Source organism: Nanorana parkeri, unplaced genomic scaffold, assembly GCF_000935625.1.
Source record: "Nanorana parkeri isolate BGI_ZX_2015 unplaced genomic scaffold, ASM93562v1 scaffold1372, whole genome shotgun sequence".
NCBI lineage: Eukaryota > Metazoa > Chordata > Amphibia > Anura > Dicroglossidae > Nanorana > Nanorana parkeri.
In genome coordinates, this window is record NW_017307640.1 from 250,197 (window position 1) to 272,276 (window position 22,080).

The 22,080-nt window shown below is 44.3% G+C and overlaps 1 protein-coding gene across 1 annotated transcript in view; it reads left to right on the top strand.

Annotated features, from left to right (window-relative positions):
- LOC108797962 (collagen alpha-1(VII) chain-like) overlaps positions 1-22,080 on the top strand; it is a 168,515-nt gene that overhangs the window by 24,066 nt on the left and 122,369 nt on the right. The window contains exons 3-11 of the mRNA XM_018569650.1: positions 8,457-8,637; positions 9,199-9,358; positions 10,257-10,350; positions 11,618-11,779; positions 12,082-12,239; positions 13,749-13,878; positions 16,964-17,086; positions 19,237-19,386; positions 21,216-21,335. Of these exons, the coding sequence (XP_018425152.1) occupies positions 8,457-8,637; positions 9,199-9,358; positions 10,257-10,350; positions 11,618-11,779; positions 12,082-12,239; positions 13,749-13,878; positions 16,964-17,086; positions 19,237-19,386; positions 21,216-21,335 (1,278 nt within the window). The remainder of the gene's footprint in view (positions 1-8,456; positions 8,638-9,198; positions 9,359-10,256; positions 10,351-11,617; positions 11,780-12,081; positions 12,240-13,748; positions 13,879-16,963; positions 17,087-19,236; positions 19,387-21,215; positions 21,336-22,080) is intronic.

Genomic DNA, 22,080 nt, shown 5'->3' on the forward strand with positions numbered 1-22,080 from the left:
ACAATTCAATGACTGGCAGCGGCTATATTCAGATAAAGACCTGGACGTAGGCAGTCTGCATTCAGTGATGTATATCCATAGCTGTACACAAGTCTATCATTGATTAGTACAGGCAACCCCTGTGGCTACCTGGCGCAGAGATCAGGGTGGTTTATACGCTACATGCATCCATGTGGATGAGCCCTTAAATCAGCTGGTGCAGAGTCCCACAGATCATTTTCTTTTGAAAGCGTAGAAAAGCCTTTCCCTTGCCAGTATGGCTCTCTGTGGGGAAGCAGTGGTCTCTCTGCAGAGGACCAACACCACCTGCTGAGTCAGATCCAGAACTCTACAATCGGCAGGTGCATAAAAATGGGGTGCTAAGTCTTACAGTTTGATTTCTTTATAAAGCAGCCACAGCCTGAGTAGAAAAGCCTGTCCCCTGCCAGCTGCCGAGAAGGACTCATGCTCACTGTGTGGAAGCAGTGGTCTCTCTGCAGACGCACCAGATCTAGAGTTCACCAATCACCAAGGAGCATGAGCTTAGTACTTAGCCACAGAGCCACTCTGTGCAGCACAGTAATAGGAAGGTGTGATCGCATGGTTGGACAGAGAAGAGTCTGTTGGTAGAAAAACCTTCCGGCTTTGTCACAATTTGAATAGACCATGTCAACTGACAGTGAGCAATTTTGTCAGACAGAAAATGGCAGGAAGTGCATATCTTTTATTCTGCCTATGTGTCAATTTTATCCTTGTTACTGAGTGAACATACTAAGGTATGGACGTGCATGGGAGGAAGAGTCTGCAGGAGCCAGAGTATTGCACTCCCCATGCACAGATCGCGGTTGCAATGCTTCACTTGCTCCAATGCAAACAAATAAATGCAGTTTTTTTTTTTCTTTCATGAATTGGAGGGGTGACACCAAAATGACTGACAGTGATTTTGGTGTCACCCCCTATGAAAAGTCAGGCACTCGGTCACGGACCGAGAACCCGACAGTGTAAGGAGAGAGGAGGTGACCCGGCAGCATACCTCATCCTGATGGCTGAACGTCCCCTCCTCTCTCTGCTGGAGTCCATCACCAAGATGGCCGCCGGCAGGCGTCAATAAGACGACCATGCAGGCGCGATGACGGCGGGGTATCATCCGTTCTCCGCTCCTGGTGTCACCCAGCCTTGAGATCTGTGTGCATTATAGTAATTACAATAAATAGAAAGCTTTGGATATTATGTAAATCACTTATGGTGATGAGTAGCAATTTTTGTGTATGAATCATAATTTAGGTCTGCAGAGTTCCATATAGAGGGATTCTTTAAATGAGAACTATGAGGCGAGTGCTTTTCACTCACCTCATAGTTCTAGCCGACCTGTGACAATGAGACTGTCACAGGTCGGCTCAGTAGATCGGGAGGTGAGCGAACACATACCGGCGTTCGCTCACCTCTCGATCTTGTCACGGCTCACTGCCGTGACAGGGGCTGGATTACCCCCTCCCCGCTCCGTATTGCCAGCGCTGACTGGCGGAACGGACGGGGGAGGGGGCGGGTACAGCTGGCTCTGCCTCTAGATACTCATGCAGCTGGGCGGATCCAGACATTGTCGGGATCCGCTTCAGCTGCGGCGTCTCAGTATACCGCGAGCTACAGATCGCGGTATACTGAACCTAGGGTGACGGGAGGACGCTAGTTTGTGTCCTCCCGTTACCCTAAGGAGAACTATGGGGAAAAGACTTAACCCCATAGTTCTCCTTTAATAAAAAATGAACCTATAATCCCCGGCACAACTCACCTCTCCCAATAGCAGCTTTAGAATCTGGTTGGTGGTTTCAAGAATATGTATACATAAACATTAAAAAAAGTTACCAAAAAGGTTATTTCTTACCTGTGTCTCTGTCGCGCGCTCCCGGCTGAAGATCTGAAGATTCTTGGGCGGCCGCGAAGGATCATGGGGCGGGCCATGCACAGTAGAGATCTTCTGCCGGGAGAGGAGGAGAGACACAAGGCAAGTCAATGCACACAGCCCGGCAGCATGCATGCGCACAGACACCGTGGGACACAGGAGACACAGGAGTCAGAGCTGGATCAGAGACCGTCCCCAGCGCCGGAGGCACTCCTGAAAACTACTGGAAGGAAGAAGATGATCGGATCAAGAGGCATTATTTATGGTAAGTCTGTAATTAAAAACACTATGACACCCTATGAACATTAAACCTACCCTGTGATCCAGAAGAAGGCAAAACCCCTTATAAAAGCACGCTCCATTTTTTTCAGGTAAAAAAAATGCTGAATAATGTCCAAAGGCAATCAGGTAATTCCCGGGATTCCCAATCTTATCTGTTATAAGCGCCGGGAAGGACGAGTGGAGTCATTTCTGCCAAACTGATTTATAGAAATTCGTCTATAAAGTTTCCCCTACATTTTGCTCAATTAGCTGCTTGGATGACGCTTGTCCAATGAGAAATGATCTACTCTTTTGTTTTATTTATTTGGAGGGGGTGTTTTCTTCTATTTTAGGGGGGGGAGGGGTGTATTTAGGGTAGTTTAGTTTATTTAGTGCTCACTGTATTAATTTCCGTTAGTGAGTGTGTGTGAGTGTGTGTATTTGTGTGTGTGTGTGTGTACGCAATTTGATTGTTATCTGGGTGTCGTCCCATTACATTTTTTAAATTCCTTTTATTACTTTTTTCCTTCTCTTTTTTTTCTTTCTGTAAAAAATGTACAATAATGAGGCAAATGAGGGGCTATTCCTTCGCACAAGAACAAGTGCAGAATAGTTAAAAAGAGGTCGTGTAAGCCATTCTAAAAGCATTGCCATCCTAAAAACTAGGGATGCACCAATCCCGGTTTTTCGGTATAGAGAACGAGTACCGATACTTTGCTTTCGGTACTCGCCGATACCAAGTACCAATACCGGTGCTTCCGCTAGCATGGAGGTGGCTTCCTGGGCAATCAGGAAGCCAGGTAGCATGTTACTACATGCTGCCCGCCTTCCTGATTGCCCGGGAAGCCAACTCCATGTTGTTTGGCCGGCTCGATTGTGATTGGCCGGAAAACCGCTTCCCATCCAATCAGCATGGAGCCGTCTTCCCGGCCAATCAGGAAGCCAGGTGGCGATTAATGACCCGCCTCCTGGCTTCCTGATTGGCCGGGAAGCCGACTCCATGCCGATTGGCTGGAAAGCCGGCTTTCCAGTCAATCAGCATCAAGCCAGTTTCCTCTCCAATCAGGAAACCGGGAGGCGAGTAATGACCCGCCACCTGGCTTCCTGATTGGCCGGGAAGCCGGCTGCATTCTGATTGGCTGGAAAGCCGGCTTTCCAGCCAATCAGGAAGCCAGGAGGCGGGTCATTACTCGCCACCCATGCATTCGGGGCTGATCTGAGGTCTGAAGCGCATGCATTGGAACTAATCTGAGGTCAGAAGTGCATGCATGCATGCATTGGGGGCTGATCTGATGTCTGAAGTTTATGCATTGGGGGCTGATCTGATGTCTGATGTTTATGCATTGGGGGCTGATCTGATGTCTGAAGTTTATGCATTGGGGTTGAACTTGTTTTGTGTGTGCAGCAGTTAATGGAAAGTTGAACTCAATTATTATTATATAACTATGAATAGATGTATGTATCTTGCCATTAGCAGTACAACTCTGAGTGAGAAAGTGAAAGCGATCTAAGACTAGAGCGCGCTATTGTTCGCTGGCACGCGGTTGTCTAATGCTACATGATACTTATTGTGGAAAAGGTTGCTGACCCCGGATCTATCTTATACTGACAGATCTTAATTTATGGCTGGATATCCGTAGCGGACTCGTTAGCCATTTATGAGTTGATAGTCTCCTGGTGCCTGGCATAGATATCTGTTATCATTTGCATGCTCTGTAAAGTTATAGGGCCCTTCTGAAGCAGTTTGGGAGTTCATGGAACCTTTTCATGGCCCCTTTGGAGCTCGAAGAGAGAAATATGTTCCACTAGATTGTGAATTTTCCTCCCCGGAGCTAGTATGTGGTTTTATCCTTCGCCCATGCAGAAACCCGGTCATTTCCTTAACAAATAAACCGAACTCCAGTCTATCGGCCTCATGCACATTTAACAAAAACAAAGATGGGAACTGAGGTAACCGCCAATGTAATTGTGTTCAGTCAGTCAGTGATCCTGACACCCCTTCCTGACTTTACAATCAGGTGCTAAGTCTTCATGGCGGCAACTGAACAACTTGGTCAGGAACATGCCCCTGGGCCAGTTGATTGGACAGTACAGAATTGTATTTTGTATCCCAGAGACACAACAGGAAGTGAGAGGAACTCTCTACAAAGTCTGGACAATTCTTCTCTTAGGGGGTTATTCACAGAGGAGTCGAAGGATCCAGCCGTATCTTCGGCGGATCCTTTGGCTCTCTTTGGCAGCCGGAGCCCTTCGGTGCAGTAGATATGCTTCGGCTTGACTGAGCCGAAGGCAGCCGATGCACGGCTGAAATCAGCCGCACTGAGCCGTAGTGAATAGCTGAACGTTGTTCGGCTCACTTCACTTTGGCTGGGTTATTCACTCGGCTGCCTTATGCATGCACTGACCTTGGGTATAAGGGGGAGATGGATTTATATCAACCACAGAATCAGCACCAGTTGGAGACAGCAGCTGACGGCCAGTCTTTACATTAGCACGCACACGTGTCATATATTGTTGTCTTCCCCTGTCAAAAAGAAAAGAATTTAAGGAATGATGATGAATCAAAAGATGATGAATCGGTGAGAGCAAACTGTAAATATGGTCACTGTATTCTAGAATTGCTCTGTCTGGTTACATAAATAAAATAAAAAATCTTATCATTTAATTCAATAAATGTGTAAAGGCAATCAGATAATTCCTGGGATTCCCAATGTTATCTGTTATAAACACCGGGAAAGACGAGTGGAGTCATTTCTGCAAAACTGATTTATAATAATTGGTCTGTAAAGTTTCTTTGCTTATTGAGCTGTTTGGATGACATTTGCCTTAGATAAGAAATGACCTACTCTTTTTTTTATTCATACTAGTGAGTTAACCGGATAGATTTAGCCGCAGTAGTGGATCCAGTCCTCCCCCCCTTCCCCCCAGTAAATACCAACAAATACTTCATCATGGTAAGGTGTACTGGTAAACTAGATACATTAGTGCATTACAATGAAGAAATGGAAAGATGAAGAAAAATGTAGTAGCACATTACATCTACTCCAATAATTAGTGTGAGGATCGCAGTGGGAGAGGTCAGGTGAGCTCTGTACCCCATAGCTGAGATGAGAAGTCAGGGGAACTCTGCACCCCATAGCTGGGATTTAAGGTCAGGTCAGTGGCAGATCCACGGTGGGGGAAGAGGCAACAGAGCAATTTTCGCAGTAGGATGCAGGGACATTTTCATGAGAACCTAGGAGCAGCTAACTAATTAAGAGCAGGCATGGGCCGTGTGCTACCATGGTCCGGGGGGACTGGCCCAGAGCTCCCTGGCACTGAGGACCAGGATACGGGACCCAGCTCCAGTCCTCTATAGATGATAGTATTCTACATTGCTGTATAATGTATTTCTGGAATTTGTATCCCTCTATAGCTGGTGGTAGTCTACATTGTTGTATAATGTATTGCTGGGATATGTAGCCCTCTATAGCTGGTGGTAGTCTACATTGTTGTATAATGTATTGCTAAAATTTGTAGTCCTCTATAGCTGGTGGTATTCCACATTGCTGTATAATGTATTTCTGGAATTTGTATCCCTCTATAGCTGGTGGTAGTCTACATTGTTGTATAATGTATTGCTAGGATTTGTAGCCCTCTATAGCTGGTGGTATTCCACATTGCTGTATAATGTATTTCTGGAATTTGTATCCCTCTATAGCTGGTGGTAGTCTACATTGCTGTATAATGTATTGCTGGGATTTGTAGCCCTCTATAGCTGGTTGTATTCTACATTGCTGTATAATGTATCACTGGGATTTGTAGTCCTCTATACAGTGGCAGAACTACCAGGGTCACAGCAGTCGCAGCTACGACCACGCCCTAGCCTTTCCTAACTTGGGGAGGCCCTAGTAACTGCCGACATTGCAAATTATCCAGCCCCCCCTCTCCTTCCTTCAACATGGTGTCCTCCATCCTTCATACTGTGCCTGGACCGTGTGTATCACATAGCTCCACAGCAATAAAACATAGTAATGTGCAGTGTGGATGACAGACCCATATTAATGACAGGAGATTCAATTCCTACACACAAAAAATGTCAGGAAGTGTAAAAAAAAAAAAAAAAAACAACATAATGTATTATTACAATATTCTGTTCTGTAAGCAACACCTTATTTTCTGGCAGTGCTCCTCCCGAGACTAGACCTTGGATCTGCCCCTTTTTAGCCGTTGGATTTTTCTTTTTGCCCAGAGGTGAAATTATTCAAGTTCTGCCTTTAAAACCAGTTTAGCTTCAGTATTATAGTAGTATGTAAAAGGAATAATAAAATGAGTGTTTCTTCAGGCCCTGCAGGAAGGAGGAGAGGGCTGAGGATGGGGGAGATGCCATTTCCTAGAAATCCTGTCTCCTCTGGCTATGTGTGATAACTCTCAGGAATGATGTGCACTCTACACATTGACTATACACTTTTTCATGGTGGGAGTGATGCCATTTATCTATAGCTTTGATGACAATGTAACAACCATAGTGTGGTTATAATGTATCCAAAAGAAATTTGAATTACTGTCCCCTTCAATATTTATCATGAATGTTTCTATCTTGGTGTCTAGTAGCATACCACCCAACTGTCCTTCATTTGTAAGCAAGTCCCTCTGTCCCTCTTTTCTCCAAAGTTGTCCATCTTTCCTCCTCATTTGTCCCTCTTTCCGCTTCATTTGTCCCTCTTTCCTCCTCATTTGTCCCTCTTTCCTCCTCAGTTGTCCCTCTTTCCTCCTCAGTTGTCCCTCTTTCCTCCTCATTTGTCCCTCTTTCCTCCAAAGTTGTCCCTCTTTCCTCCTCAGATGTCCCTCTTTCCTCCTCAGTTGTCCCTCTTTCCTCCTCATTTGTCCCTCTTTTATCCTCATTTGTCCCTCTTTCCTCCTCAGTTGTCCATTTTTTCTTCTCAGTTGTTCCTCTTTGTTCTTCGGTTATTCCTATTTCCTCCCTGGTTGTTTTCTCGTTCCTCCTCAGTTCTCAGCTGAATCTCCTAGACCTGAATGACATTCTGGATCCGAATTTGCCATTCGGGTCTGGGAGCCTCAGCTTTAGTAATATATGTATATGGCTCCCAAACCCGAATGGCGTTCGGGAGCTCCCGAATGCAATTTGGAAATTCAGATCCAGGACGCCATTCAGGTCTAGGAGATTCAGCTTTAGTATTAGTATCTGTATATAGTTTTCTGTGGTATTCGCAGCAAATATATGTAAATTCATCCGAAACTAACGAAAATTTGAATTTTCCCCGAATCCGAAACCCGAACTGAATTTTAGATCCGAATCCCGAATCCCAAAATAACGAAATATCCGAAACAAACTTTTACCCAGCTTACATGTCTAATAGTATATATATATATATTTACACTATATTATCAAAAGTATTGGGACGCCTTTACACGCAGATGACTTTGGTGGCATCCGGTCTTAGTCCATAGGGTTCAATATTGAGTTGGCTCCACCCTTTGCAGCTATAACAGCTTCAACTCTTCTGGGAAGGCTTCTACAAGGTTTAGGAGTGTGTCTATGGGAATGTTGGACCATTTGTGAGGTCAGGTACTGATGTTGGACGAGAAGGCCGAGCTCGCAGTCTCCGCCCTAATTCATCCCAAAGGTGTTCTATCGGGTTGAGGTCAGGACTCTGTGCAGGCCGTCAAGTTCCTACACTCCAAACTCCCCCATCCATGTCTTTATGGACTTTGCTTTGTCCACTGGTGTGCAGTCATGTTGGAACAGGAAGGGGCCGTCCCCAAACTGTTCCCACAAAGTTGGGAGCATGAAATTGTCCAAAATGTCTTGGTATACTGATGCCTTAAGAAATGCACTTCAGCATGAGCTGACCCCGGCTCTGTCATTTTACGTGTCCTACCACTTCGTGGCTGAGATGTTGTTGTTCCCAGTTGCTTTCACTTTGTTACAATACCACTAACAGGTGACCGCAGAATATTTAGCAGCAAGGAATTTCATGGAACACCTGAATCCAAGGATTTGGAGGGGTGTCCCAATACTTTTGGAATTCTAGAATTCGTGGCTACCCCGCTGCTTATTTCCTGCCATCCTGGATCATTATCTCATGGGCCGCACATTCGAAGTAGAACCCCATAGACGTTCCCCCTGTAGGGTCTACTTCATCCGGAGAAAGCCCCATAGAAGTTTTTACTGCGTACACATGGACCCAGGAGGACAATTCAACTAGGCAGGATGTAAACTTTGCTCTGACTGTACTTCCCTTTTAAAGTTCACTGTAACAATTTTTATGAGCCCACAAATTAATTGACTTTGCCCTATCTTTTTCTTTTGCAGCAAGATGCGAGAATATATACGACTCCGACATAGTGTTTGTCATCGATGGGTCTTCGAGCATCGGAAGGGCGAATTACCGAATGATCAAGACGTTTATGGAAGGTTTGGTGATTCCATTTGTAAATGTGGTCGGCCAGGACACAGTGCGTTTTGGTGTGGTGCAATACAGTGATGATCCAAGGTGAGTCTTCCAGTTTAAAATTGTCAGCAGCCGTTGAGTCATTGAGTCATATTTCGAGCACCGCACTGATCCCCAACCAGCGGCTTGTGAGTCACATGTACCTCTTAGGTGTAATGTTGCTCATTGCAGGAGTACAATGGATATGTTGGCCATCCATGCAAAGGCCAAACCACCCAACCCAACCTAGGCCATTCTAAGACAGATTTTGCAATAAGCTTGTATGGCCAGACCTGCACATTCTGCACATTCATCATCTCTGCTGAACTTTCATATTGTCCAGTTGGCAAAAGAAAAACTGCTAATACCTGCATGCCACCATTGATTCAGTAAATGAGCAGTCTGGTTTTCCTCAAATATTGACTAGTTATTGATAAATTAGGCCTGAAACCTTTCTTTTCCAATAACTGAGATGACATGCCTGCAATATGATACTTCTGAGGAGCATGAAATACCATTTGTATCCAAAATGATCAAATAGCACAGCACTGGTGTAATTTTGTTCTTTTTTTTCTGAAAGAATACTCCGGTACTCAAGTAACATATATTCCATTCTTCCTCTAGAACAGAGTTTGAATTTTCTCGATACCGGAACGGGAGCGATGTGATCCAGGCAATCCGGAACCTGGGCTACAAGGGTGGAAACACGCGTACTGGCGCAGGCTTGAGATACGCTGCAGACAACTTCTTTGGCCCAGGCACTATTCGGGCCAATGTTCCCAAGGTATTGTCATTAAGACTCACCGGAATGGAAATGTACAACAGAGCTAATGGAAACTGGAGCAGAAGGAGATCTGTTGGTCATAGCAACTGCAGATCTTCGCATTGTTCTGGGGGAGGGGGTACTGGTTGAGTCCATGCAACATGAGCATTAGTGATAAAACCAAACAGTGATGGAATGGAATGGGAACATTTGGAATGGGAATTTGGAACCAAGCAGTGATGGAATGGGAACATTTCAGGTTTTTATTGCTGTCTGTGCCCCTATGGGGGAAAGTTTCCCCCCACTTCCTGTCTTGCTGACTGTTGTAGGGATGCAAAGAAGCCTTCCCTGGGAACCTCTCCACATTGACGCGTTTCTCTACTGTTAAGCTTGTGTTTGAAAGGCGTCAGTTGGGAAGGTTGCCATGCGGGGCTTCTTTGTGTATGGTGTCTGGGACAATAAAGCTTTAATGAAGTGTTGAGGTCATTGTTATGCGGAAAGAACTTATGCTGTATTGAGCATGGATGAGCTATTGCTGATGTCAGATACCAAGGGATTCTGTGAAACCCTTTCTGCTAAGAATACAATGTGATGGAGATTTGAACCTACCTCTAATTTGCCTTGTTGTTATTTCTCCACATTGTATAGTTTTCTCCTCACTTCCTGTCTAGGTGACCCTCATCACTAGCACAGGAAGTTGGGGAAATTCTCTCCAATGGGGACACAGATGGCCAACATAATGAAGGCCCGTGCCTTTCTCCACCAAGATGGTTTGAGTGAAGTGTTGCTTTATATGGAGGGGGCCTTGGGCCAAATGTCACATGACCTTCTCCTCACAATATTGTCTCACTTCTCTGGTGTTACACTGGATAATATTCTTCCCTTTTGAATAATTTAAACAATTTTTTTTGTCTTTTAGATTGCAATCCTGATCACGGATGGAAAGTCGCAGGATGACGTAGATGAGCCTTCCGAGAGGCTAAAGAGTCAAGGAATCAAAATATTTGCTGTTGGTAAGTCCTTTTTAGTTGATGCTACAGAGCTAAGAAGTCTTAGGGGTCAGAAAGTTCTTTCTGCCCTGACTTCATACGCTGTCTCCCTGCTCCTGAGTGTATATAACAGTATAAACATAGAGGAAGTTTAATCTGCTTATAGTTTGCTTATATTATATCAGGAATTACCTATGCTCCTTGGCTCCATCTAGTGGTTGAGAATGCCAATGCGAATATCATTCAGCCAGCGTATAGCTAGGCAGATGATATATAAATCACCTCCATAGTGTAAAGTGTACTCTAATTGTATATTGGCAACACCCTCATCAGGTAATGTGAACAGGTATGGACCGGCGTGCTATGCTTGGGCTGAACTGTGTTTAGATTCTGGCTCTGCCTGGTAAAGCTACTGCACAATTCTTGATGGGGCATCCATTGGGGGATAGGTAGAACCACGGCCATTACATTTTTTTTTAAATTGCTGTCTGTATCCCATTGGTGAGATTTCCCTTCACTTCCTGTTTCACAGATGCAACAGGAAGTGAGAGGTAATATCCCCAAAGTGAGGGCAAACTTAATCATGGATGTCTGACACCAGAACTGGAATTTCAGCAGATGAATAAAGATTGAATGGGGGAATCAGAGGAAATAGTTAATTTTCAGCATATCCACCATTCTCTACTCCAGAGATGGGCAGCCTGGGCACTCCAGCTGTGTTAAAACTACAAATCCTTTCATGCCTTTGCCTCTGGGGGTCATGGCTGTAGCTTTCAGACTAGGTTCACACCTGCACTACATTGCACGACACTCAGGATCGTGTGGTCCTGTACAATGCAGGCAGCGATTGTCGCGCGGCCTTATTGATTTCAATGGGGTGACATCCGCGCGGCAATTGCAGAAGAAAGGTACCTTTTTTTGCGATACACGACGCGCGGCTGTTTTAGTGGCAATCGTTTGTGGAAGCATGGGCCGAATCGCGGCTGGAAACCGCGTGATCCGCCTGGCGTGACTGGGGTGCCATTGGAAAATAATGGTACCCACAGCACGATCAGTGCACACCTAGGTGACTCCTGACCGCGCGGCAATGCGGAATCGTGCACGTTTGCTGCGTGGTGAGGTGTCGCCTAGGTGTGCACCTAGCCTTAGAGTCTTGCAATGCAATGTGGGACTTGTAGTTCCACAACAGCTGGAGGGCCGAATTTGCCGCCCCCTGCTCTACTCTATCCTGTCTTTAGATGTACTTTATCTTCTAGGGGAAGTCATTCTTTTTTGTTCTTCTGCTCGCCAGGAATTAAGAACGCTGACAGTCGGGAACTGACGCGGGTGGCCTCCACTCCGGCTGACGACTTTTTCTTCTACGTCAACGACTTCAAGATTCTCACCACTCTGCTGCCTCTGGTGTCGCGGAAAGTCTGTGTGACCACTGGAGGAACCTACCTGCCTGAAGGCTGTAAGTCCCTTCCCTGGCTGAGCTTCATTGGCTTTCAGGGGACCACAAGTCATAGCACACCTTCCAGTAACCCGCTGGAAGTGAAGGGAATTCACCTGTTTTAATGACAACTGTCTAAGAGATGAATTCCCTTCACTTTGCTAAAATGTCCTCTCACTTCCTGTTGTGTCCTTGGGACAGGAAACATTCCGTTTTTAGATACAAAGTGCAAAACCCTTTTAGATATGTTCACAACATGCAGCTCAATGTGACACCAGTGAGGTCATAGACAATCAGTCTGAGTCTATCCCTTTCATTCCCAGCCGCTTACACAGGACCTTCCAACCTGGTTTTCACTGATCAGACAACTGGCTCCCTGAAGATACAATGGACAGCGGCCACCGGGCCCGTCACCGGCTACAAAATTGTCTACGGTCCTCTGACAGGTCAAGGGCAGCCGATCCCACTGGAGCTGAGAGAGGTATGTGTGATATTGGCCTATGTAATCAATGGCAAAATTAAAAAGCTATCATGGGGCCCTGAGCTGAGCAATACTCACCTTCCATGTCACCTTCCATGTATTACCCATGCTTTCCATGCATTGCCCATGCTTCCATTTATTGACTATGCCTTTCATGTATTGGCCATGCCTTCCAGTTATTGCCCATGCTTTCATGTATTTTCTATGCTTCCATGCATTGCCCACACCTTCCATGTATTACCCATGCCTTTCATGTATTGCCCATGACTTCCATGTATTGGCCATTCTTCCACATATTGCCCATGCTTTCCATGTATTGCCCATGCCTTACATGTATTGTCCATGCTTCCATGTATTTGCCATGCCTTCCATGCATTGCCCATGCTTCTATTTATTGCCCATGCCTTACATTTATTGCCCATGCTTCTATGCATTGCTTATGCTTCTATTATTTGCCCATGCTTTCACTGTATTGTCCATGCCTTCCATGTAGTGCCTATGCCTTCCATGTATTTCACTGCATCCATGTATTGCCCAAGCTTCCATGTATAACATATGCTTCCATGTATTACCCATGCCTTCCATGTATTGCCCATGACTTCCGTGTATTGCCCATGCTACCATGTATTGGCCATGCCTTCTATGTATTGCCCATGCCTTCCAAGTATTCTTATGTGTCCATTTATTGCCCATGCTTCTATGTATTGCCCATGCTTTATAACACAATAAGTTAATCATGTGTTAAAGCTGAAGTTTAATCTTGTTACATTTTGCTTTCCCTGGTTCCTCCTTCCCCATCATCAACATGCTAATGACAATTTTTAAATAAAACCTTTACGCTGTCATTGCATATTATGTTTTTTTTAGATACGGTGACATCACCAGTGGGTCTCTGTGCTTCTCAATGCTATGCAGGCAGATCATGACTGGTGGGAGGGGCTGCAAGGGTGCTGTACACAGCTTCTTGAAAACATCACAGCACCCTGCCTCAGTACCGGCCACTAGAGGGAGCTGAGCAGAATAGGAAGTAAATACTTATTTCCCGTGCTCCTCAGCTCCATCTAGTGGCCATAATGTATTATTACAACACACTACATTCAAACCGGAAAAAAAAAATGTTTCTGCCCATTTGCAGATATTCGCAGTGCCCCTTAAATTGTTCATAAATAGACCTCTTATTTCACATTAATGAACCCCAAATTACTCAAACAGAAAAAAAGCAACCTAAGCCCCTTTGTAGTAAATCACATGACCAGCCATTCATTTTTTTGTATCAAAAATGTGAAACAATGTAAAAAGTGTCAGTTGGCTTCTTTTTTTGATTTGTTTGGCTTTTTTGCTAATGAAAGCTTGTTAAAGGCGGTTGAAATTGCTAAAAAGTGCCTTGTGTATGGCTAGAGTTTGACACACAGACCCTGCTCTGATGACCCGATTATGACACCACTGGCCCAAGTATTTATCATTTTATATAATATTGGACAATTAAATGAGTGTGATTTCTGTCCACAGATCACCGTGACAGCAGCGCAGACAACCGCCGTCCTTGATAGCCTCCGAGCTGCGACAGAGTATTCGGTTTTAATCACGGCATTATACGCCGACAGCATTGGCGAGTCTGTGTCCGGCAAAGGGAGAACATGTAAGATTTGTGCATTGTATCCGTGAATGACAGATCTATTCTATGAGGAGGAGGAGGAGAATGTGAGAAGCGGCAAATGCCTTCGCCAGTCTCCGAATCTCGGGTTGCCATTATGTATTAGTGTAGACCTGATAGCTTGCTATGATTGACGTTAATATGATTACTATTTTGATTGATTGCTATTAATATCTGGTAAAGCAATAAGACGCGGTTACTGCTGTTATTTGGACACACAAAAGGAAATATGTTTTCTTCACTCCATGGATAACACAGTACAAAAGGGGAGTGAAAGTGGGTAATAGCTATGGATGCACCGATACCAAGTACAGTACTCGGTAGAAGTACAAGTACAGATACTTTTCCAGCTCCAAGAGTAGACAAGAGAAAAATTCAAAAGTTAGGAGGCCGCTGTCATTTGCAAGGAGCACACGGAGCTCCTGGGATTTGTACATATCTGTTTTATTGTATGATTTTGTTTTTATAAATATATATTAGTGGTGCACCGATACCATTTTTGCAAGTACAAGTACTGATACTTGTCCAAGTACTCACAGACACAAGTACTGATACATTTTTTTTTAGCGTCATGTGACAGTTTTTCTAGAACAATACAGACTAATGATTTCAGGACAGTGGTGGAGCGCCAGAGCCAGGTCCCAGCTGCAACCTCTGCAACCCTGGTAGTTCTCATGAAAAAGTATCGGCACTGGTACTCGAAAAGTATCGGTGCATCCCTAGTAATAGCTATTATTATTATTATGATGATAATGATTATTATTTACATTAATAATAATACTAATAATGGTAGCTAATGCATTTGAATTTTCACCAACACTGTCACACCTCCCTTCATGCTGGATTTTAAGGTAGCTGACCTGATGACGGTAGAAACTGGTGACATATGTCTAGAGTCTCTACATGAGATTAAACCTCCAACTTCATTAAATCTTTGATAAAATCACAGGGATCCCAACCTGAAAATAAAACAATTTCAGGGAGGTGCCCTTCTCATTTCAGGGAAGTGTGGGGGGAGGGGGAGCAAATGATGGCAGATATCACTGATAGCAATAGCTTCTTTGTTAAAGGAGAACTATGAGGCGAGTGATTTCCACTCACCTCATAGTTCTAGACGACCTGTGACAATGAGACTGTCACAGGTCGGCTCAGTAGATCGGGAGGTGAGAGAACAGATACCGGCGTTCGCTCACCTCTTGATCCTGTCACGGCTCTCTGCCATGACAGGGGAGGGGCTGGATTCCCCCCTCCCCGCTCCGATACGCCAGCGCTGACTGGCGGAACGGACGGGGGAGGGGGCGGGTACAGCTGGCTCTGCCTCTACATAGGCAGAGCCAGCTGACACTCACGCAGCTGGGCGGATCTCGACATCGATGTCAGGATCCGCTCCGGCTGTGGCGTCTCAGTATACCGCGAGCTGTAGCTTGCGGTATACTGAGCTTAGGGTAACGGGAGGACGCTAGTTTGTGTCCTCCCGTTACCCTAAGGAGAACTATGGGGAAAAGCCCTGACCCCATAGTTCTCCTTTAACAGCTGCTTTTCTTTAGTATCTTTTTTTTTTGTATTCTGACAGCTGCTGCCATCAGAATAAAAAAAAACAGCATAGGAATGCATAGCAAGATTGCTATTGGCTATTTCAATTTGCAATATCCAATAGCAAGCTGGCTATTGCACCAGCCCTCTGCTGCTGTCAATTACTAGAGGAGGACCTGATGGAGAACTTCAGGTCCACCTCTGTTGATTGACAGCAGCAGTGGGCTGGTGCAATAGCTAGTCTGCTATTGGCTATTGCAAAGTGAAATAGCCAATAGCAATCTAGCTATGCATTCCTATGGTGTCTCTCTGACTCTCTCTGAAAAACGAGATAGCAGGGAAAGGTTTACTCTGCTAGATACAACAGAGTAAACCTTTCCGTGAAAAAGTGTTTCTCTCCCGGGCTGCCGGGAGCCGCTATCCAATAGCAGGAGACTCTCGGAACGTCCGTGAGAGTTGGGATGTCTGAAACCAGGAGCAGCAGAACAGTAGAACAGTAGCTGCCTTCACATTTCAGATATAATCACCCTAAGTCATATTTAATGCTCAGAACAACTGACCACAACCCCTTCTAACAACTTGCATAAGACATTCTTCATTCTTTCAAGCAGAATTGCAACTCTAAAATATTAAAATGAAAAACTATATTGGCTGTAATTACATTGCAGATATTACCTATTAATCGTCTATTCAGGATGTAACCGTGACTTGAAGTCAAAAGAGATTAGTTCTGATTGGATCTCTTCTTCTTGGATTGTCTCTCCCGAACATTTTAGTTTAGTTTTACTTAGTGAACTAAAATGTCATTATATTTTGGTTATAGTTTTAGTTAGGGATGCATCGTTACCGAGTATTTGGGTGAGTACCTGTACTTGCCCAAATGCCCTCAATGCCTATCCCGATACTGGAACTTCTGGTATCAGGAAGCCAGGTGGCAAGTCATTACATGCTGCTCGACTTCCTGATTGGCCGTGAAGTCCGTGAAGTCCGTGAAGGCCCCATGCTCCCTCGTCACTTGATGAAAGGGGGGCATGGAACCAGCCGTGCACCCTGTAAAGAGTCGCTGCCCAGCTTCCTGATTGGTCGGGAAGCGGCCAATCAGGAAACCAGGTGGCGAGTCATTACCCGCCCCCGCTTCCTGAATGGCCAGAAAGCCAGCTCCATGCTTCCTTGTCACCTGGTGACGAGGTAGCATGAATCCGGTTTCCTGGCCAATCAGGAAGCCGGGCGCCGTGTAATGGCTTGCTGCCTTGCTTCCTTGCTTCCTAATTGGTTGACAAGCTGGCCAATCGGAAAGCCGGGCGACAAGTCATTACACGCCGCCCGGCTTCCCTAATGGGACTTCTGGGACAGTATTCATATTGGCGAGTACCTGAAAAAAAAAATGGTATCGGTGCATCCGTAGTTTTAGTCGTCATAACTTTGTTTTCATCTAGTTTTAGTCTAATTTTAGAACTGAAAAAGTGTTGTTGCCGAAATCTGTGCCAAGAATTATTAGTCAACGAAATTAACACCGCTACGTTGCTTTATTTTGCAGTAAGTGCAGCTGGGATATTGAACTTCCGCGTGGCAGAGGCCGGTCCATCCTTCCTCAGGATAGCATGGTCCATTGCTGGAGCAGAGTCGCCAACTGGATACCGGCTGACCTATTCTGTCAGAGGTGAATATGTGGTCACTCGTGTTGCTCTATTGTATCTTTTTTGCCCTTTTTATTTCTGAAAGGCATTGTCAGCCAACAACAGGAAATTATGTTACTGACAGGATCTCCGGGTAAATAATTTTGCAACAAATTCACAAAAAAGAATTTGCTAAAGAAAAATGTATACATCGTGGCTTGATGCCAAACCTTGGCATCAAGCCTTACCCTGAGATTTTGCCTATCCAGTATAATGAGTCCTTAATACTTAACCCCCCTTTTCCACACTTAACCTAAAACCTAAACCCCAAACCTTATTATTAACCCAAACTCTGAAGGTAACCCCCTAAACTCCTATCTAACATGACCTCTTAAGTAATCCCTAAACCCTCTAGCAGAATACTTGCCTTGTCCTTCTCAAGGAACAGCCAATCTGAATGTTACCAGGGCAGAACCAAAAAGTACGAGTGATTGGAACTAATGATCTGATACAATACAGTCCAACCCGTAGTACAGTCCAACAATCGGGTCTAGCCAGTCACTCCTTGCAACACTCACAGGACTATATACACATACCATATACCAATAAGAGCATTCTGAGGCCACAGCTGTCTGCATGTCCTTATTTCTTTCACCACCATTAAAAAGCAGGAGGGGGTCTAATGTATGGTTGATTCTATGGTTTTTGTACCTTGTTCTAAAAAACTATTTGAAAAATTTAAATAAAGACTTTGTAAAAAAAAAAAAAATGAAGGCGGGGACATGCCAAAGTTTCATATGGACTGACAAGAGAGAGGAGAACCATCAAATGAAAAATATATGCTCCCCATTAAAAAAACAGGGGGAGACATGGCACATATTCATTTGGGTTGTTAGAGTGGAAGGAGAACCATCTCTGTATGAGAGAAGAGGTAAAAATATGCCTATGTACCCAAAACCTAATATACAAAGCTGGAACAAAACGTTTTAGGGATGGATTTAAAACTCTACCACCACTAGATGGTGCTGAGGAATATAGGAATGCTTGTGCTCCTCAGGTCCATCTAGTGGAAGTAGTGCTGTGTAAACTGCATTCGCCCAGCTGGATAGAAGAGTTATAAATCAGTCCTATAGTATTTGAATTTTCCAAAGTCTAGGCTAGTCTTTATCCAATGAGAACATTAGATCTTTTACATGACTGTATCACTCCTACCCAATCAGTGTATTTTACCTTTCATTAGACCATATAACTTGTAGACAGGCAGAGGGTCAGAATTTGATCAGATCTAGGCCAAACCTTATCCAATGAGAACATTAGATCTTTTACATGGCAGTATCACTCCTACCCAATCAGAGTATTTAACCTTTCATTGGACTGTATACACTGTGGACCATCAAAGTTTTAGAATTTTATCAGGTCTAGACCAACCTTTATCCAATCAGAACATTAGATCTTATATATGATTGTATGAGTCCTATTTAATCAGAGTAATTACCCCTTCATTGGACCATGTAACCTGTAGACCGCCAAAGCTTCGGAATTTTAGCAGGTCTAGGCCAACCTTTATCCAATCAGGACATGACCTGTCACATGACCATAATGAAGCATTTGCAGCACTTTAAAATATTCCAGATCACACCAGATACATTTCATATATAATTTAAATTCCTATGTGTATCTCCATACATGTGTTCTTTCAAACTGAACATCTTCATTGCGTCTCTGTTTCTGCCAATTCCTCCCATGGCGATCTGATAAGATGTGTCGGAACGCATCTAACCGTACAATGTAATTTGCTCAGCAAGCCTGTGACATATCACGTTCAGAAGACCTAGCTAGTGTAGGATAATGTTCTAAATGGTATCTAGTTGTTTGACTTCTAAAAATAACATAGATTAGCGCATCTGGAAGGACGCCAGCATCAGCCTGGGACACACCTGTACATGTCTACATCTGATCCTTACATGTCTTCAGCCATAATGTATCCTCCTCCGTACCACACCCTGCCGAAGCAGTATATCTCCAACAATTAAAGAATTCTGAGCCCCGAGGCTAGCAGAGGTACAAGCTTGTGACTCACCTGCAAACGCTGCTAGCATGGATCCTTTTCATTGCTGTCTGGGATGCTCAGCTGTATGAAGATTGATGGGTGATGCGTAACGTCCCGCTCTAACTTTAAGTGTTTGGTTTGCAGGTGATGGCAGGACGGCAGAGAAGACTTTGAGTGGAAGTGCACTGTCAGATACTCTTAGTGAACTGAGACCCGATACTGAGTATGTCCTGGTACTGTATCCTCAATTCCTGAGGCAAACGGGCACACCTGCGACAATTAGCGGACGCACACGTAAGTATGTTAAATACGTAGGTTGAATAAAGACTTATCTATCAAGACTTATCTATCAACATCGGAAGTCAAAATAGGCTCAGAGCAAGAAAGCAGGACAAAGGCCCAGGACCTACATGACAGGGTAGAAGGGGTGACTAGCACACAAGGGTATTTCTATAGAACTTTTTTTCCTGGGGACTCAAAGGGCTTAGGGGGTGAAGTAGCCATCTTGGGCATGCTCTGTTGAGCAAATTAACCTACAAGCATGTCTTTGGAGATTGGTTGGCAACGAGAGTACAGAGTACCGGGAGGAAACCCATGCAAGCACAAGAAGGCCATGAAAATCCCATGCAGCTTAGGGTGATAATGGGTGTCGGACAGTGTAAAGGAGCACTTGTGGGAGGGATGGGTTTCTCATAGGTTGCCTCAGTGGTGGAGTGAAGCATCTTCTGCAGAGTGATGTCAGATAAGCTGCTTCCACCCCTCCTGCCTTTACTTGTTTCTACATTTGTACAATGATGTAAGTCATGGCAGCATTTAGCATGTTTCAAGGTCTTTGAAGGTGAGGTCATCTTGGTTGAGAAAGCCGATAGGGACCTCCTCTGGTTCCTTTTTGGTGGTCTGGTTGGAATGACCTTCTGTGGATGAAACGGAATGTATCTGTGGTTACTCTGTGTAATCATCTCTAAGGCAGTGAGCCGAGGTTGAGGTCCTAGCAAAAAACTGCAGTTGGTTACTGCAGATATAGTGCTTGGGTCCAAAACTTGGTGCCTTCAAGGACCTTTAAATGTTTTTCCCCATTTTGGTCTTTATTAAATGGTCATACAATCCCACATAGATGTATTGCGCTTCATTAACAGGATTGGGGAAGAAAATGGGTGGTAGGGATTTAGTATAGTATAGTGAATTCTGCCTCCATTTGAATTACTGTAGTCATGGTCAAGCAGAAGGCACTGTTACAACCCCTTGGCACCTGTGATCAGTTTTGCCTCACTGGGGAAAAAGATCTTTTGTGACACCACAGAAACAGAGCAAACATTTACCTAGATCAAAATACAATATTATCCTCCGGGTATTGTCCAGATAATGGATAATTATCCAGTTCCTTTCTTTAATTTTAAAATTGACTTTGCCATGACTCTCTCATATAGTTATATGGTCCATAGTGTAACCATAGTACAGTTGTGACTCTGTAGCTGGCGAGTTATGGATAAGGGCCAATTAGTGTTTTTGTGTACGTTTTACTGCCAGTTTCTATAGCTCATGGAAACGTACAACAAACCATGGTGAGGTGCATTTTCATGCCGTACATTTTGAATGGCACTCCAATGCACTATTACAGTAGAGGGCAATGCACCCACACATTAGAAAAAAAAGGGTCATGTCCATTTTTTGTAGGTCAGGTTTCGTGAGCCCATTGGCTGCCTTAGTGCAGTGCCCCTAACACATAAAGATGCAAATACAAGTGAGTTTGGGTTGCATTTCATCTGCTCGCCTCATAGGTGGTGCTGTATGTGGTCAGCTTTGCCTGCTATTGGGGAATGTTTGAAGCAGCAGGGATGACATCAACTTATTTACCATTGGATAGGTTGGAGGTGGGTAGATACCAAAGGAAGCTTAAGGGTGTAGATAGTGGTGCGACCCCCTAGCGGTGGGGAATATGTGTGTAAACTGCAAACATAACTGAACAGATTTACATAACCTTTGGTAGGTTAGATAGTTTACATACATGTATTTTAGCTATATGCCAGCAGTATGGCAGGAGTTCAGCTTTGAGATAGCTTTTTGTTGACTTTTATTCAATTGAATTGAAATAAAACAACCTTATTGATTCTTTGTATCCACAGGGCGTGTAGATGGGGTGACAGATCTCAATATTCAGGACGTGACATCCCAAAGCATGAGGATCACATGGAGAGGGATCAGAGGTGCCACTGGCTATCGCATCTCCTGGATATCTCAGTCAGGTAATTTATTTGTTTTTATAATACACAAAAAGGGCAGATTATTCAATGTGCATCATTACACAGTACTGGTCCCGTATACCCAGGGATTGGTTCAGCCATTGCCCAGACAGCCTGTCTATTCCTGCGATGGCCAGTCCTCCCCACTACAGCAATGTCTTATTTATTACTTTATGAAAGACCAAAATAATCTTGATTCAGTTTACAAAATGGCTGCCTGCATGTTAATAATGTCTACACTTCAAAGGGATCCTTTGATGTTGGGGTCTCCTCTGATCATTCAGATGTTAGGGATGGCAGCACAATTAATTAAAGTGTTTCCTTGCTTCTCAATCTCACCACAAGCTAATAACGGGCAAGAATGTGCATGGCGCCTTTGATAGCAGCAATGTAAAGACTTGTACCACGCCAGTGCCAACTGTTGTCTGCTTGGGTTATTGGGCCAAGGCAAAGGGAGTTACCTAGTTGGATGGAATTCCTGGAAGACATTCAAACTGAGATTTTTTAAGGTAGCTAATAATACAATAAGAGTTCGGCATGACAGAACACAAGTGCCCGTCCTCACACAACCTTGCGACGTATCGCCGTAGTCTGTCCGTTCATGTGCTCGGTAGGATATGGATGGAGATGTTCTCATGTTTGAGGCTGTTGTTTTCTACATTGTTATAAAAATGATTTCTAAATATTTGCAATGATAACACTAAATTATAGAGAACATTCAGTTGCTTATATGGAAGAGTGAAATGTA